The 19893-nt window shown below is 37.9% G+C and overlaps 1 protein-coding gene across 6 annotated transcripts in view; it reads left to right on the top strand.

Moving 5' to 3' along the window:
- The window catches only part of nedd4l (NEDD4 like E3 ubiquitin protein ligase), an 80277-nt gene that overhangs the window by 24378 nt on the left and 36006 nt on the right, over positions 1 to 19893 (top strand). For all 6 annotated transcript variants that reach the window (XM_059526008.1, XM_059526007.1, XM_059526011.1 and 3 more), the window contains exons 3-5: positions 6352 to 6433; positions 11408 to 11446; positions 12044 to 12097. In XM_059526008.1, coding sequence (XP_059381991.1) covers positions 6352 to 6433; positions 11408 to 11446; positions 12044 to 12097 — 175 coding nt within the window. The remainder of the gene's footprint in view (positions 1 to 6351; positions 6434 to 11407; positions 11447 to 12043; positions 12098 to 19893) is intronic.

Below are 19893 nucleotides of genomic sequence, written 5' to 3'. Positions count from 1 at the left end.
GAGTAGACAAAATCTGTAGGCTCCACACAGTACATCTCCCTCATTTTCTACCTCCTTTGACCTAGATGACTCACTCGTGTAATTAAAAGCGAAATATACCTTCTAAAACAATTTATTATTATCTTTTATTTGTATTTACATTTATTTCTGTATTTTATTTAAAATGTTTTTAATAAATGCCCTAGGGGTGTGCACGGATAGTCGAACATTCGAATATTCGTTCTGCTCTAATTATTCGATAAATAAAAATAATATTCGAATTTCGCAAAAAAAATACAGTTCACAATAAAACCTAATTTGGTCACTTTCTGTGATTCTCCACGGCATATTTGAAGATGTATGCAAGCAAAAAATTCTGAATGAATTTATAAGGGGCCATTCACATATTGCGCCTAAAACGCGTGGAAAACGCTAGGCGCGCCGCTTTCTCCGTCTTTCCAAAGCGCCCAGGCAGAAGCGATCCTGAGGCGTCTGCCGTTGCTAAGCAACAATGACGCGCTCTCTCCATGAAGACGTGGTAATTTCAGCAAAGGATAAATGGATTTACAGCACAAAAAATCGCTTTCAGTAGCTGGCCACTAAATTTATTTCAAAATGGCAATCCATCTACAGCTATGATCAGCTGTTCCTTCATCTTTTCTGAACTTTTAACGTTGTTAAGGGAAATGATGAAGCTGAATGTTTAGTTCTTGTCACATGACCTGCCATGCGCTTGCGGCATTCTGAAAAGTTGAGATGTTTTTAACTCGATGCGGTGCGGACGCGCCTGGAAAAATGAGCGCGTCGCACCGCGTGCACGTGGCTACCATTATGAGCGCGCGTACCGCGCACCTACATTGGAAATAATGAACTTGAGCACGCAAAAGACACGATATGTGAACGGCCCCTAAGAACTGCGGTCTTCTACAGTACTTCAAATATGCAGTGGAGAATCACAGAAAGTGACCAAATTCAAGAACATTGTTGCGGCATCTCTCAAGCTACGAATAAACACCGCTAACTTGGAGAATGCAGTGAAAACTCCTCTTCTCGCGTCTGCCCTAGACCCTCGGCACAAACATCTCAGGTTTCTCGATGAAAACATGAGAGAAGTAACGTTAAGAAAAAAAAACTTTTTGAACATTTTCCCTGATGCGAGTGGTGCGGATACAGTCGCCGTCACCAACGATGAAGAGATTGCAATGGCCACTCGTCGGAAAAGGCTGAGCCAGTTCTTCAGAGATGATTACAGAGAGTCCAGCCGAGACGAGTGGGAACAGTTCTTGCTGGAGCCATGTATTCCACCAGATGAGGATCCCATTCACTGGTGAAACCAAAACACGAAGCGCTTCACAAAACATATTCGCTTAGCACACCGTTATTTGTGAGTCCTGACAACGTCTGTGCCATCAGAGTGCGTTTTCTACGCCGCCGGCCTTATTGTTAACGGACTAAGGAGCCGACTTTCCACCGATCATGTTTACATGCCCGTATTTCTTAACAAGAACATGTAAAACAATAGAAAAAAGCAAAAAAGATTTGCTGACAGTTTAAAAGTTTCAAAGTTAAGTGTAGGCTACGTTATACAATAGCCTAATTGCTGCAGGCTGCTTTACGTTTTTTCTTTGTTCACTTTTTTTTTCTTTGTTCACTTTTTTTTGTTGCTTTTAATCTACTTTTGTTTGTTTGCACGCATTGTTAAAGGTTTTCAGCTACAAAACATGATGTGTAATGTTCAAGCTTATTGTGTGTAAGCTTGTTAAAAATGACGGAAACAATAAATGTTGCTGAAAAATAACGTCTGTCTCATTAAACTTAATTTAAATATATGAATATTTGAAAATTCGTTTTTTGTGAGCTCAAATATTCGAATGTGATATTTGTGGAAAACGCCCATCCCTAAAATGCCCATAGCACAACATCACTGTTGTTTAGAGGAAATTTATTTATTCCCCTTGTTTAAAAGCTTTACATTTGTTAACATCTGCAAGTAATTTCTGACCGTTTTTGGCTATGATGAAATCAATCTCATATTTCAGATTTAAACGTGATATGAAGCATATTGCTTTAATTTAGTCTTGGCGTAAGGTTCTGCAGAAAAGTGAGTCCTGTTCCATTTTTGGGGGGCAGTAAAGAGCTAACAGTAAAGAGCTTTTACTTAATTGGTATGGTTTTTATTTTATTTTATTAATATTATTATTATTGTATTTATTTTTTGCCAGTAAAGAGCTAAAAATTAAGTCTTTCACAGCTTTTACTTAATTGGTATGGATTTTTATTTTATTTTTCTTGCACTAATCTAACAAAATACTGTTGATTTTGTGGTTGTGGATGAACTGCCTTTAACTATCATTTTGCATTATTGACACACTGTTTTCCTAATGAATGTTGTTCAGTTGCTTTGACGCAATGTATTTTGTTTAATGCGCTATATAAATAAAGGTGACTTGACTAAATAAAGGTAGCATATCAGAATTCGTCAGTCTGTTTTTGGCTTTGGATTCTTTTATCCATTGTGACGAGTGGGGCGGGGCCGAGGGACATGGGAGCGAGGCCGGGGGAGTGATTGGAGATGAACTACACCTGTTCGTCCCACCGGTCTCGAGGCCCATGGAGGAGATGGAAGGATATAAAACTGGAGCGACGACAGTGAAGGACGAGAGAGGACCAGGCCTGGGCTTTTAGTTGTGTTTTGGTTTTTATTTTATGCGCACCAGTCGTCCGTGAGGGGCTGGTGCGCTGTTTTGTGTTTATTTTGTTATTAAAATGTTTTTGATTGTCCGCCGGTTCCCGCCTCCTTCTTCCGGAAGAATATGAAGGTTGATATCGTTACAGTGGTGCCGAAGCCCGGGAGAAGGAGGGACGCGCTGCTGAAGATCCCTCGCCGCTGTGGTGAATCCGCGGTGCCATCGAGCTGGCGAGGAGTGTGCCGCCATGGACGCTCGAGGCGGTGGACTGGAGCGAGTTGCCGGGGACGGGCGAGCTCGCTACCGGCCGCCCACGATGTGGAGAGACGGCTGCCGTCCGTGAGGGAGCGGAGGAGTCGGCGCCGTTCGCCAGGTGGCCGGAGCCTGCTGCCTCCGCCGGAACGGGGAGGAGCAGGGAACGGGGGACTCCTGCCGGCTGCCCAAAACCGGAGGAGCCGTCGCCGTCCACCGGGCGGCGGAGGAGTGTCGTGCCGTCCGCCGAGGGCCGTCCAGTGCCACCGCCAGGCACCGCGGAGGAGATCACCCAGCTGGTGGAGGGCCGAGCAGCGGTGCGTCTGGGAACCGGAATTTTTTTTTTTTTTTTTTTTTTTTCCTCTCTCCCCTCTCTCGTCTCTGTCGCTCCTCCTTCCATCTCCTTTTCTCTCGCCTCGCCTGTCCTACCCCCAGGTTCCCGCAGGTCCCCGGGAGCGGCCCCCCCGGAGGGAGGGGGGGGGGGGAGTAGAGCGCAGTCTCGGGAGTACCCCCCGGCCTGCGAGGGGCGATGGGGGTATGTGACGAGTGGGGCGGGGCCGAGGGACATGGGAGCGAGGCCGGGGGAGTGATTGGAGATGAACTACACCTGTTCGTCCCACCGGTCTCGAGGCCCATGGAGGAGATGGAAGGATATAAAACTGGAGCGACGACAGTGAAGGACGAGAGAGGACCAGGCCTGGGCTTTTAGTTGTGTTGTGGTTTTTATTTTATGCGCACCAGTCGTCCGTGAGGGGCTGGTGCGCTGTTTTGTGTTTATTTTGTTATTAAAATGTTTTTGATTGTCCGCCGGTTCCCGCCTCCTTCTTCCTGATGAATATGAAGGTTGATATCGTTACATCCATATATTCCATTCAAGTAGAAACTTTAGTCTGTTCATCTTTGTTGTTATTCAAGTGTTCTTAAACCTTGTGTTTTCATTTGACAGCAGATTGCTATCAGCCTTAAAAGTCCTTGAAAAATTTCAGTGAAGCTGCAGTTTTTGCACATGCAGTTGATAATCCTGTTCACCTTTAGTTTCCTTGAATCAGCTGAGATCAGTGAGTTGAGTGTTCTCTGTCTCAGAGTCCTCCTTCTGATTTGTAGTTTCCTCTTCCCCTCTCATTTCAGCTTTTTGCACACAATCAAGTACTGAGCCAAGTCCCCTGTGACAAAGTCGCCCATCTCTATGGTAACAGTGTGCACTGTTAGTGTCCCTGTGACACCTGAGCAGCTCCATGGCCTTTAACACGAGAAAATGTGACAGCGATTTGGGTGTCTGGGGTTTCTCTATGCTGGCCAAGAGAATCAAAGATCCAAGAAATTCCAAAGCACTCTTTCCTTTGTCTACAGGCTATTCTCGGAATGATTTAGCCATTTTTGTCAGTTGTTTTATACATTTTTATATTCATACGCTTTACTTTTATGTGCACACATACATGCATCACTCATCACTTTTTTTTTTCGATCGTCTCCTGGAAATTACATTTCCATTTATAGCCGGAAAATATCCATCTGTTCAAAATGTGTAATATGTTTACAAAGGCAAGAGCGTCCAGTCTCAAAAGTGGTATATTGTTTTATCCTAATCAAGAAAGCCGAATCCTTGTATAAACATTCAATTAGAGGCGACGGGAAATCCAGACACTGCAATTAAAAACCAAAGGCAGCCGTTTTCAGCTTCACAACAGACCAAAGGAAAGGAAAGGAAGCAAAACAACTGTTCCAGAAGCCAGTGAATGAAAAATGCTGAGCTTGACTTTCAGGCCAAAACTTTATTTGCATAATTTTTTTTCAAAAAAAAAAAAAAAGGTGCAGTATTGCTGGTGATGCTAAATTACATGGTTTTAGGAAGCAAATCAGCTAAAGTATCAATATTGTGTTGCTATGATATCTTGAGACTGTTTCCAAACTACATAATTTAATAGGTAACAACAGTTTGAGACTAAAATTGCGATTCAACCATACTTTCATGTGTTTTCCCCCTAACGTGCAAAAATGTTAGATCTTGTTTTCTGTTTATGTGAGACCATGCTGTAGTCGATGTAGGGGAAAGGTGTCGGATACTATCATAAACCAGCATGAAAACACCTACTAGACCCTTACAGAGAGTAAATCACCTGGGATTCAGTCAAATCAGCAGTTCCCAGTAACACAGCCTGGCATTTTTCCTTTCCTTTCTAAGTATTCTGTATTTTGTAAATTCAGTAAAATTCCGTCGAGTTCTTTAAAAAAACGACCTTGACTTGAACTTTGTCTTTGTTGTCGTGAAAGTCTTCACATCTCCTTGTCAATGTAATCTCTTGAAGGTTTCAGGTGTAAAATTCCAAATGGAAACATAGGGTGCGTCTCAATCAGCTCCCTTGTTCAGTAGTCAGAGCACTGATCAGGGAATCTGCCATTTTAAGGGCTGTCTCAAGTGAGAAATCCTTCCAGTTTACTGGAACGTTCGCTCCCTCAAAAATCACACAATGCACTGCAAATTCTAGGGAGTTGTGCTAACTATGCTTGCTTACCGGAAATAACGCCACATTTCTGAAGCGCGAAACCTAAACTACAGGAGCCAAATGCAACTACAGTGTTCCCAGGTCCAGAAACTTAACAAGGACTTTGGTAAAATAGTCCACGTGACATCAGTGGTTCATTCATAATTTTACAAAGCTGCGATAATACTTTTTCTGTGCAATGAAAACAATAATAACATAATTTATTCAACAGTTCTTCTCCCCGAGTTACCGTCTTCCGTCATCCTGGAGAGTATGTTATCATTGCAATCAGTGTTGTTAATGTTCAGTACCAGTCACATTTACCAGTGACTGGATTAGTGTACAAAATATACTGATTCACTAGATAGGGAGCTGATTGAGATGCACCGATAATTGGATAAGTTCCAAAAAGAATGTTTTTTTCTGTGGTGATTAAGTAAACTGGACAAAATAAATTTTCAAGTATGAATGTGTGTGCTGTTCTACGAACACACAATGAAAGTACACTTTTTTTTTCTCATAATATCATTTATACAGTCCTGTGTTTATATTAAATTTCATAAACCGTGAGATCAAGCACACTTACTGTAAAAAAATGTATTCCTACCAATCATATCCTGTAAGGTTTAAATCTGGTAAGATTCTTACACAACTTTTCCGTATGCATCTGACCTAATGTTGGATTTAGTCACTCTTAGTCAGAATTATTTTTCCATTGCAAAGATGTGACAGTTTTATTACTTCATTATTTAATTGCCTGACCAGCCAAAGGTACATTTTATAATACAAGAAGAAAAATAAGTGATCTATCAGTATTGTAATTGTATAGGAATTCACTGTTTAATAAATGCATTTATCTTTTGTAGATTTTGGTTGTATAAACTTATAATGTTCATTTTATCTCTCTATTCAAAATAGTCTTTGTGTTTTGTCTTTTTATTTCCTATTAGTGATCCCTACGTCAAACTCTCCCTGTATGTTGCTGATGAAAACCGCGAACTTGGCTTAGTACAAACGAAAACCATCAAAAAGGTGAGTGTTATCCACACTCAGTGGGTTAAAATTTTAGTTGGTTTCTTAGAGATTTTAGGAAAACTGCACACAAAGAAATGAAGTGATGAGATAAACACTTGATTGTTAAAGATTTTAAAGCCACTGCCACTAGGAGGAGTACTTCCATAGACCTGTGGCATTACTGCATAGGCTTTCATAGTTATATCAGGCCTTGAATAATGTGACACAACATTTGTAACAATTTTAGAAATTTTTAATGGACTTTGAATGTATACAGGCTACTTAATATGAAAGAATATTTTATTTGCAAATTGTAGTGTGAACTAGGGAAGAAAATGTGTTTTATTTGGATGGAAACAATGCCAGTCATTATGATTTTAAAATAAGCTTTATTTTCTTTTTTAAAACAGAATTATATCATCTCTTCTTTTTTTTTGATTCTAAATTATGACCCAGACATGTTTCATGACATTTACTCTCATTAAGTGCTTGTGGAAAAAATGAGTATATGTACAGTGACAGTAATGGAATACTTTGTCCTTGAAATGCACATGCAAGGAAATAAACAACGAGCTGAAGAGAAGTCACTTACGATAACGTCACCAGAAATTAGCAATTTAAATTTTACAAACTTTATTTATTTATTCTTTTAATTAATTGGTTTTATATTTAACATTTAATCAAATTTCTGTTTACTTTAGTCATTACTACATTTAATGATGCTCATTCCTTTAAGACAATTCTATCTTTTCTTTAAAGCAGCAGCATAAATTAAAGTATCATGATATATAAATAGTCTATTATTGTCTATATTTTTAAATATGTATAACACTTTAGGTAACAAAAAAAATTAACATGAACTAAAATGGAAAATACATGTAAAGTCTCTTTAATCTTAATTAATTCTAACACTTACTAATGCATTTTTTAAAATAAAAAAATTTATGTGTTAATGTTATTCAATAAACATGAATAACAACTAACAATGAACTAACAAGAAATAAGTACTGTAAGAAACTCATTGTTAGTTAACATATTGTTACAAAGTGTTACAAATATAGGAATTTTAATGAGTAAATATGAATAATTAATGTAATAATTATAAAATGTGAGAATTAGTAGGGAAAATGTTTTTAATTAAGAAAAACATTAATTGTCATTTAATATCAAAATGAATCTTCATTTTATTTAGCAAAATCTTTGTTCTTTAAATTTGGGGTGAAATATCTTCTTATAGAAGAATATCTTCTTTGGTGTACCTTGAGCAGGCGATAAATTGATTTAGCATTATTGTCCATTCAGTTCTATTAAGTCACTAATCAGTAAAGTCCTTAGTCTGGAATGTCCTGTGCTGCAACGGCACACTCTTCTGGTTATTAATAGCTGACAATGCAGCGCTGTGTGGAACAAAAGCCTCCTCGTTCCCCAGGTCTCTGTGTTGATGGATGCTTTACGCTTTGATAGACTGGTCTGGGAACTCAATGGCCTGTGGCCCATAACAACAGAGCATCTTGTCACTATAAACAGAAATGTAGAACTGTGTTTTGACCAGGATTTTATTTAAAAGTTTAAATATACTCATTATGAACTATATCTACATATATATTTTTACTAAAGGCTTAGGCATATATATAAAATTTATTCTTAATTTATGTCTAATGCACTGCCTACTTTTTAAATTTTTGTGTGTCAGGAAGGTTATTGAAATGGAAATTTAAGAAATAAAAACAAAACGGTCAAGTTTTGAGTGATGTGGTCATTTTTATAAATGCCAACAAGATTTTATGCAATTTTACCAGAATTTAGTTTTTTTTTTTTTGGAATCGTTTGGAAAATGAGGACCTGAGCTGATGACTTACGATACAAAAGCACAATTAAAACAAATGTTGCAGAAAGAAAAAAAAAAACAGGAATTTGACACCAAATATACATAAAATAGACATTTATATAATTGGGCCACATGCTTATTATCAAAAACCTGATATTTTTCCTTATTTAGTCACCGTATTTTTCGGACTATAAGTCGCACCTTAGTATAAGTCGCATCAGTCCAAAAATACGTCATGATGAGGAAAAAAACATATATAAGTCGCACTGGACTATAAATCTTATTTATTTAGAACCAATAGAAAACATTACAATCTACAGACGCGAGAGGGGGCGCTATGCTGCTCAGTGGTAGCCTACAGGAGCACTGAGCAGTATAGAGCGCCCCTCGCGGCTGTAGAAGGTAATGTTTTCTCTTGGTTCATTTCTCTTAGTTCATTTCTCTTGGTTCATGTCAAATTAATTTTAATAAATAACTCGCACCTGAATTTAAGTTGCAGGACCAGCCAAACTATGAAAAAAAGTGCGACTTAGTCCGGAAAATACGGTATGTGTTTTGGTTTACACAAGCTTGTGAGATGCCAGTTTAAACCATTTTTAACTACACAACTTTTACAATAGGCAGTTACCTACTGTAAAACTTTGTATAGACACAGATAAATAAGGGTGAAGCTGAGTAGCAGGCTGTGACCAAGATTTTCTGTTAGTCAGGAGATTAAAAACTGCATGACCCTCAACAGACATGGAGATGGATTGACTAGTGGCTGTTTGGCCTCACGTAAGAGGAAGTCAGCCATGTCTAAGTTAAGCTTAAGGTGATGATTAGTTATCTAAGTTGGAACGTTAGAGATGCAGACTATGAAGAAAGTGGAAATGAATGGAGATTATAGGATCTAGAATTGAGTGTTGTTGGCATAACACTGCTAAGAGAAAGTATGCGGTTTGATAACAGAGCAACAGATAATGTCAGTGGTCCCAGTGCAGAGCCCTGTGGGACTAGTAGTTGTGGGAAGGCTGTTGAGTATGCTATAAGTAGAAAATGAACATTAATTTTTTTCACTGAATTGAATCAAAACTCTGAACTTTGATCATCACTCAGAACTCAAATTTCCTTAAGTCTCCTTGTGCAGGTTTTCTATATCAAAAATGTTTTTCTAAAAAGTGTAGGTGTTTACTTTGTACTGTTTTATTGATTCATATTAATAAAAGTGTAGTAAAAATAAAGTCTCATAAGCTTTTATATACTGAATGGTTAGAAGGCTGAAAATTATTGAGATCAGCAAGTGTTCCCGTCATACAGTATGTTACTTTGTATTCTTGTATAATTTACACCTGGGTGTGCTTCTATGCATTAATAACCTGAAGCATTTTCACAAGCTTTGGCACATGGTTCACAGACCAATAAATCAGATGTATTTACAGCATCCTGTATGTCTGTGTGTGAAAATCATATCAGTATGTACGTATATGTACGTTTAAGACCCGCCAATCAAGGAGTTCTTGCGCAAATGACATTTCAATGTGTTACTGTAAATTTAAGACCACATTGACAATCTGAGATTAATTAGAAATATTTAAGATTCCACACTGTTTTCTGGTAATCAATTGCTAAATAACATGATTATCAGATTTTGTTTATGCCACTTCTGCTGACATACCAAATACAAAGTTCTGATAAAAATTCAAATTCAAATATGCTGATAAAATAACTTAAGTTCATAAACAGAAAGCATTTACTTGTTACTATATCATATGTTTGTTTCTATATTACGTTAAATCAGTTAAGTTACTCCTCTGAGGACATTTATATTAAGCTGTCAATCAATCTGCTATGTAGATTTAATGATTAAGTCCTTCTTCCACTTAAAAGGATCAATAGCAGTGAAGTGCCGTGCACTCTCTCTGTCTGAATTTCAGCACCCACCCTTCTCTCTCTCTCTCTCTCTCTCTCTCTCTCTCTCTCTCTCTCTCTCTCTCTCTCGCTCTCTCTCTCTCTCTCTCTCTCTCTCTCGCTCTCTCTCTCTCTCTCTCTCTGTCTCCTATTTATCTTCATCTGTGAGCGACTTTGGCTACGTCTACATTAATCCGGATACATTTGAAAACAGCGTTTTTGTTTTAAACTGCTTTCCGTCCACACTAGTGTTTTCCAAAAGTGTCTCATCCACACAGAAAAAGTTAAATTCGCTTTCTGTGCATGCGTAAAGCCTCAAAAAAAGCTCACTGCAGATTATACACATGGAACAGACATGAAACATTTTCATGCAGTTTTTCTGACAGGAAATTTTATATATTTTACTTATGAAAAGAACTCACCATTCACTGATGCATCCAGGTCGCAAACACTCAAGATTGTACGTCTGATCTATAACGCAACTCGCGATCCCGAGTAAATTTGCTTTCATCTTTGCAGAACTGTGATATGAAGAGTGTATAAAGTAGCACATCTATAGCAATAGTGTGAAAGTGCATAGCACATAACGTGCACAATATACCAGTATAAACACGGATATCCACCTTGGAGAGCGTTTTTAAAAAAGCTCAGTTTTCCTTGATAAAAAACGCCGTCTCAGTGTGGACATGGCCTTTAAAATAATTTTTCAAGTATAGTAAATATAAGCCAAGGTCTCCTGTTCTAAATTTCCTTTGTGTTGTAAATTTCATCAAGGTAATGGCATACTTGTCACTGTTGTAGTTGAATAATTTTTTAGGTACCCTACTGGCTTTCTTGCTTAAATTTCTTAGCAAGCGTGTATCATCTTTCAGAATTAAACTAAGCATGTCTGCTTAAATTCCACCTTGATACCTGAATTTGAATTGAGTTTGAAATTATTTTAAGTTTGAATATGATTTTTAAGAAGAAAAAAATGCTTTTAATGTGTTAAATGTGTTGACATTGACATTTCCATAAACATTATACATCATTTGTATATGTGTGTATGTGTGTGTGTGTATATGTATAGATTTATATTCATAAACATTTTTTTCTAATTCATGCACAAAATAGCTAGCTATGCTTTATTTCCCACCTGTAAGTTATTAAATGTGGAAAACTTATGTTAGGTATTGATAGATGTTGTAACCTTACGTTACAAAACAAAAATTTTGTATCAGTTGTGTGAGAAATGTTGAAACACATAAATAAACATGTTCTTGGTTCTTTTTTAGACTCTCAATCCCAAATGGAATGAAGAATTCTATTTCAGAGTAAGTTGATTTTTCAATTCTTATTTATTTACTTATTTTATTTGGTTGTCCACAGTTGAGCTCCAGATGGCTCATGTATTATATATTACATTACACATACATGGTAGGCATTACTATTTATAATTAAAAAAAAAGAAATCTTAACTTTGTTCAGTGCTATTAAGAACTTAGCTCTGCAATATTTTTTGGAATACACATCTGTTACTATGCCTCACCTTTCATCACTGCGACAATTGTAATAATCTATTATTAGAAGCAGCATGCAATTTTGTGACGTCGATGGCCGGTAATGTTGCTTGTGCGTAAAACGATCTAGTGAAAGCTTGTGAGCTGCTTTATTTAGAAGTCCATTCACATGAACGTGATTTATAGATGCTATTCTAAGTCCACGATAATGCCCCCTATTCATTACAGTACCTAGATTCACACCAGAACCAGGTTTGGCACCTGAATCTCAGAAAACAACCCTGCCAGTGAAATAGATTTATGGTATATGGCACAGTATATTAGAATTTCTTTTTTTTTTTTTTAATAACTGATTATTTTTCAACCGTACTGCACAAAAACATTGAGTTTGTACTTCTGTCATATCTGCAGGTCTGCCCACAGAACCACAGGCTTCTTTTTGAGGTGTTTGATGAAAACCGCCTGGTAAGAACCACTTCAGCACACATCAAATAGAAATTGCTCCAAAATCTAGTGAACTGCCTTGGTCAATTATGAAATCAACAGACAATGGCAATTTGTTTACCAAGCAAAAGCTTTGCCCACAATAATAACATTAAATTTGATTTAGGTGCATTGTCTATCAGTGTGATCTCGGGACCAAATTCACCAGAAACTCTGCACTGTTGTCAGATTTTGTAACACTTATGACAGTTTCACGTTACTGTGATTGGCTGCTGCATGGCTTTTTTTTTTCATTTTATTTTTTTTATAAAATTTGTGAAATTGTTTATTTCTCAGCTTTTTGACACTCTCACTACTTGCTCCCACAATCACCCACGCAAGTTTCAAGAATTGAAGACAATCTCCTAGTCATAGAACATTGAAAATGACTTATTTGGGGCGCTTCACATGGGTTGCAACCAGCAAGAATGTTGCTAAGCTAACAACACTTTTTTAAAGAAAAATGACACAAATTGATAAAATACTTAATTGAGCAATTTTTGCTTTACCATTTGGTATTGCATGCAATGCAGCTATTTAATCAGCATTTCTCGATTCATTTTTGCCAGTGATACAGTGCTATCAGTATCTATTAAAGGCAGTATAATGAAATGAGCTGAGGTAGGCAGCTTGCTAGGTTTTGGAATACAGCTTGTGGGTTTACTGGTGTTCCAGTTTTTACTTCTTCTCCTCATTACAAAATATTTTGTCTGTAAATACTGTAGCTTGTACCTCTTAACTGTACCTCCAAAAGAATCATTAGAGCATTCTAAAAAATAACTGCGGAAAAGTTTTTTTTATATTTTCCGGCCCAGATAATATTGTAGATTTAGTTGTTTGACATTACTGATTGGTACATTATTAAATGATTTAATTGTGAAACAATACAGGAAATTTCACTGTTATGCAACTAATGTCAGTGCTAATCCATTCATTAGTGTCCCCATAGCAACAATGCTCAGTTGGTTTTCAAACATTCCACGTGATGAAAGAGCCGGGCCTGCCTGTCATAGCGTACAGCCGGCCGTGAGCTTCTACAGTTGCGGTTTTCAGCATCAAGTCTATTGGATCCTGATGTCGATATATCAGAAATCAAGCCCAGGGCAAAAGTTAGGAAGAGAGGCAGCAGAGGAGGTGTCCGAGTCAGAAACCGTCGGCGGGGATACAAACCTGTCTTTCCCTCGGTTACTATGGGGAATGTCCGCTCTCATCAACAAGGCGGATGAATTAACAGCTTGTTTGAAGTTCGATCGCACGTTTCGGCAGACCAGTTTACTCTGTCTTTCTGAGACGTGGCTGTCTGATAGGATACCTGATTCTCATGTGGAGATGGAAGGCTTTACACTTCACAGGATGGACAGAGATCAAGCAAGTACGGGTAAGAAGCAAGGTGGAGGTGTCTGTCTGTATGTGAACAACCGCTGGTGTCATACTCAACATGTTACGGTAAAAGAAAGAGTCTGTGACCCGAATATTGAGCTCATTGCAGTGAGTTGTAGACCTTACTACCTACCCAGGGAGTTCTCCCATGTTATTGTCATGGTGGTGTATATCCCACCATCAGGAAATGGGAAGTGTGCCATTGAGACAATTTCGAGAATCACGCATGACTTACAGCGCTCTTCTCCAGATGCGCTGGTTATTGTGAACGGGGATTTTAATCACTGCACTCTCTCCACCACCTTACCATCTTTTAAACAAATTGTGATGTGTTCTACGAGGGGTGATAATACTATTGACTTGTTTTATACAAATGTTGAGGATGGCTATGTAGCTAAATTGCTTCCTCCACTGGGTAAATCAGACCATAATTTGATAAAATTGACTTCCAAATATTCAACGGTCATGGCTAGACTGGCCATTGGGCATACCGGGCATTTGCCCGGTGGGCCGACGTGCTTTTTGGGCCGATATATCTCATACTCATTTTTTTTTTTTTTTTTTTTTTTTTTTTTTAACGGCCCATAAAATTTGTACATCGGCGACCCATTCGTTTTGTTTTGTTTTGCTTAATTGGCGGCGCTGGGTTTGTGCCGGTGTAATGCATTGGTCAAAGTCAGTGTTAGTTTTTTTTTTCTGACAGACCAGCCCATGAAACACGTAGATCAGCGGCCCATTGGCTCTTTTCTTGATTGACACTGGGCTGGCCCAATCACAACTTTAAATGAGTGAGCGAGCGGCAGCAGCGTCAGTGTGTGTATCTGTAAAAAAGATGGAGAAGAAACGCAAGGAATGTGCAGATAAATAGCATGAAAAATAGAACCAGGCCCTTAAAGCAGACACTGTAAACTGTGTCAAAATATATGTTTTCTGACCTTCATCAGCTCCTGTGGCAGATGATGATAGTGAGGACGGAGGATCAGGAGAGAGATGAGAAAGTGTAGAGCCTGCGGTAAGCATAACTACTTTCAAAACACTTAGGCCATGTCATGAGTGTAGATTATTTCCACATCTGCATAGTTGACGATTACCGCAATTCACTAGAAATTTAATAAGAGGCGTTTGTAAACCATGTTTTCCGCCAAAATAAAAGCTTGATGCAGTTTGCGTCAAAATAAAAGATCATGTGCTTATCTCTTTCAAGTATAGAAATTGGTACAACTAATTAAGAAAGTTTCCTTTATTTTTTTGTGCATTTGTTTTACAAAATATGGCTATTACTATCATTGGATTAATATTATAACTATTATTATGTATAGGTGTAATGTAAATAGACACTGTAACTAAAAGAGGTTTGAATTTTTCTTTGTTTAATTTGCACACTGAATATGGGTTGGAGCTTTTAATTTTGAACTCTCAAAGTGCACCAGATTAATGAATTTAACATTAAAATGCACAAAAATTTCTCATGGGGGGGCATGCCCCCGAACTCCCCTTGAAGGACCGAGGACACACCACCATAGTTTTAACAAAAATCCTGTAAGAAACACTGGTATTGCTATGCCAGAGCCGCTTATAGCTTGTTTTAGGATTCACCGCTGTGGAGTTTAGTTCAACTGTATTAATAAATATCAAATTTTGACTTATTTTATCTGTTAACTCTCACTCGTTCCTATACTAACTCATTACATGGCATTAGTGGTTTTAATGAATAGGAGTTGGTATGCATATAATTAAGGGCGTGCAAAGATGGGTGTTGTTTATGATCATATAGTGGGCCGGTCTGGGCAAATATGCCCAGGCCGATTTTTTTGTCCCAGTCCAGCCCTGTCAACGGTGATACGTAAACAGCCGATTACATCAAAGACTGCGCGCGTCTGGTCAGATGATGCTTGTGAAGCACTAAAGGGGTGTTTTGAATGCACCGACTGGTCTGTGTTTTTTGATGGAGACAGTGACTTGGACAGTATCTCTGACAAAGTGACTTGTTATATTAATTATTGTGTCGATGCTTTAATTCCGTGTAAACAAATCAAAATCTTTCCCAATAATAAACCATGGGTCACCAGAGAAGTTAAAGCTGCTATTAATAATAAGAAAGCAGCCTTTTATGGTGGTGATAAAGAAAGAATTAAAGTTGCCCAAAGAGAGTTGAAAGTCATCATCAGACAGGGCAAACAAAAATATAAGGAAAGTGTTGAAGGTAAAATGTCCATTAGCAACACACGAGGTCTATGGAATGGTATGAAGTGTATTACTGGATATGGGACTAGTAATCCCAGTTTATGTAAATTGGGTAAACAGGCTAATGATGTCAATACTTTTTTTGCCAGGTTTGATGAATGCGATTTCTCTTCTGTACATGAGAATGTCCTCTCTAATCTAAGGCAGAGCAGTTCTGAGGACTGTAGTTCAGCTATTAATCTTAATATGGAAGAGGTTCGTCAGCAGTTAAGGCGTATTAAACCAAACAAGGCAGAAGGCCCTGATGGTGTACATCCACGTACTTTAAAATAGTCTTGCTAATCTGAGGCCTATAGCTCTGACATCACACATTATGAAGTGTTTTGAGAGGGCTGTACTTGGCAGGTGTCTGTTTTTCAGGATCCCTTGCAATTTGCATATAGGAAGGATGTGGGGGTAGATGATGCACTATTATTTATGTTACATAATATTTACAGTCATCTCGAAACTACTGCTAGTTCTGTTAGAATCATGTTTTTTTATTTTTCGAGTGCTTTTATTTCTATACAGCCACAAATTTTAGCTAACAAATTAATTAATTTTAAATGGCATAATACAACTATTGCCTGGATTTTAGATTATCTGTTATTAAGACCACAGTTTGTTAGGTTTTGTAACAAACAGTCTGACATTATTTTAACTAATACTGGAGCACCTCAGGGCACAGTTCTATCTCCCTTTTTATTTACACTTTACACTGCGGACTATAGGCATAGTCAGTCATCCTGTCTGGTACAAAAATTCTCTGACGACACTGCTTTAGTAGGTCAACTTAATCAGGGTGATGACCTTGCTTATAGAAGGGAGGTTCAGTCTTTTTCTAGCTGGTGTGAGTTAAACTTTCTAAAACTAAATATAGAGAAGACTAAAGAACTTGTGATTGATTTTAGAAAGAAAAAGGAAAAGGTCCTCCCAGTCACAATTAATGGTCAGCCGATTGAAATTGTTCAGTCATATAAATTTCTAGGTGAAAAATTCCATTTGGATGAAAAATTAAATTGGAAAGAGAATACTAATGTTTTAAAAGAAGGCTCAGTCAAGACTTTTCTCTTTGAGAAAACTCAGATCTTTTAACATTAGTACAAAGCTTTTAGATGTTTTCTATCAGGGGATCTTGGTTAATGTTCTTTTTATGCTGTCCTTTGCTGGGGGGGCAGCTTATCTGTTGATGATAAAAATAGGATAAATAAGCTGATCGAGAGCTGGTTCAGTTATTGGTCTTATCCCAGACTCACTTGAGGTCATTGTGGAGAAGAGGATGAGGTCGAAATTAAAAATTATGTTTTTTGAAGGCCATCCACTATATAGTGTTTTTAATGGACTCAGAAGCTCTTTCAGCCAGCGTTTAATTATGCCTCGGTGCTCCAGTGAGCGATTGAGAAGGACTTTTGTTCCTGCAGCGGTCAGATATTTTAATGAACACTGTTGACGGTCAAACTGTTGAACTGTCTGTTCTTTGCCCTGCATTTCTGAATTGTGCAACTGTATCTTGTTATAATCATGTCTCATTGGTCTCTTAATCATGTTTTTCATAGTTTTTAAATGTTGAATTATTTATTTATGTGTGTTAGCTATGTGGTGTGCTTGTTTGCAGTATGTTTTAAGTTGGTGGCAAACCAGTTTCCCTTTCGGGATTAATAAAGTTTTCTCTCTCTCTCTTGGTTTGCTTGGTATGCAGTTACCTACGGTACATTCTGCTCTACAACAAAACCAGTTGTGCTTCAAGGAGATGAATGTAAATGCAAATGTTAACACTTATCGACATTCAAAAGGAAGGAGAAATTCTTCCAGTTTTTTTTATGCAATCATGTGTTTTCCTTAGATATGCAGATTTGGTACTGTGATGATGCCCAATGTAGAATGCAAAGCCTGAAGAAAAACCAGTTGAGAACTAAGGAGTACATTTAGTAGTTTAAAATGTGAAGCAGAGCTGATGACTGTTACTTAAAGCGATAGTTCATTCAAAAACGACAATAACCATGATTTACTCACCCTCAAGTCATCTTAGATGTATATTACTACTACTTTCAGACAGATGCAATCTGAGTTAATAAAAAGCGCCACTCTCATTAATGCGCGAATGACAGTTAGCGGAATCTAGAGATTACAATTTATAAAGTTTTAAAAATTGATATTTTTCTTAAACAGACATATCGCTACACTTCAGAAGGCCTTTCTTAACAGAGCCTGTAGAGTACTTTTTATGATGCATTAATGCACTTTTTTGGGCTTCAAAATCTCGACCTCCATTCACTGCCATTTATAAAGCTTGGAAGAACCAGGACATTTAAAAAAAAAATATAACTCTGATTGTATTTGTCTGAAAGAAGAAAGTCATATGCTCCTATTTTCTGTGCACCAGTTTAATTTTTGGTTGAACTATCACTTTAAAATCAGTAACTATACCCTTTAGTTTGTGAACAGGCAGTGGGGTTGTTCTCTGCTGCAAATCTGCAAAGACTTTTTGCAGTCCACAGGGAAAAGGTTGAGGTCTCCCCTGTGTGATGGGATTGGCCAAGTTTCAGTGCAGAGCCGAGAAAACCTGGACGTGTTACTTATAAATCTGAGGGAGCGCATGAATTTGGTCCCACTGACTGGACACAGATTTAATTAATTTTGTGTACATGCTCTCTCTATCTATTTCTATCACTCTCTTATCTCTTTATTTTCTTCCCTGTGTCTTCTCATCAGTAACCTTGTTGTTCTTTGCTATTTTCTCCTTTTCTTACTCTCTCTCCTGCTGTTTTTAGTGAGAGCACCTCTATTGGACTACTTTCTTTTGTGTAAAGCGTTTTGTATGTTCAGGCTGCTTAAAAGCTAGATGCAATGAACAAGTTCCACAACCGACTGATGCATATTTTACTGTGGTCCAAGCAAGACAGACAAGATAATGGCTTCTCTTTGTAGTTAAGATGTGGATTGATGGGTTGCACACCACAATTTATAGCAATTTTTGTAGATCCTTCCCAAAACCGCTGTCATGGATACACATAACCACCCCAGAGTCGTGTGGGTGAGAGAATGTGCTTCTTGAAAAAGTTCAATTCATCCATTTGCCATCATTCAGCCAAATGTTGCTATTTAGGCTTATGTAATGTTGGTTTTTAAGAAATAGTTTTTATATTTGCTAAGAAAATACTATGTGAAGTCTTGGTATGTGTAGGTAGCTCTGTGGAAGCCCTCTGTTGTAATTCTCAGAATGCTTACGCCATGATGTCTCCGTTCTTTGTTCGCAGCTCACCCACTGCAGGGCATGTGTGCCCTCCAAAACAATACCCCCTTTAGAGAGGGCCCACACTCTCACAATCAAGGCTTTTCTTTCAGTTGGAGTCTGTCTCGTTCACTCCATCCAGTACGACGCTGCTCTGACTTCATGGTTTATGTTGGGCTGGTGCTGCTCTAAATGGTGTCGCTGTGCATTTGTACTAGTTTTACCACATAAAATGGTATTTACCTTTTATAACAATCCATACTCTGAATTTGAGTTTACATCATTACTAAGGAGCCAGACTTATGATTTCTGGCTAGTGGATGATAAAAGTGCAACTCAATGTTACAAATTGCTCTGTTTATTTTTTATAATTGTTAAAAATTGTCTAGTATGAGTTACGTGGTTTCCAATGTTGGCCTATATTCCATTATGGATATACATGCAGTCTTTCAGAACCCTTGCAATTAAGTGGCCTTTGTCCTCCGTTTCTCCTTGGACAAAGCTCTGTCTGTGTGCACTGTCTCTTTGAGTTTGAATACGGCCAGTGTAGTGTCATCTCTCTGGATTTTCACATTGGCCTTAGCAACTTGTTCAGCCTGTCATCAGTCTCCGTCAAATCGATTATGACATTCACATGTCTGTTAGCAGGAGGTTCAGGATACTGATCTAAAGATTCAGATTTTGTGGATTGTGTTTGTGGAGAAAAAGCAAATGCTAGCACGAAAACTTATGTTATTCACCCCAAACAGATTTCATGAAGCATTTAGCACAGGCTTGTGGCTTATATGTAATAAATGTGGCTGTCAGTAGTCTGTGATTGATCATATTTCCAGTCATTTTGAGGAAAACGTATTATAATTATTTTGTTTTGAAAATTAAACACAATTTAAGAAGGGTTTTAAGCTGTGCAGAGTAAAGTAAATTGCTTGGTTGCTTTTGTTTT

The sequence above is a fragment of the Carassius carassius genome, chromosome 36 (genome assembly GCF_963082965.1).
Source record: "Carassius carassius chromosome 36, fCarCar2.1, whole genome shotgun sequence".
NCBI lineage: Eukaryota > Metazoa > Chordata > Actinopteri > Cypriniformes > Cyprinidae > Carassius > Carassius carassius.
This window is presented reverse-complemented; position numbering and strand designations above follow the sequence as displayed.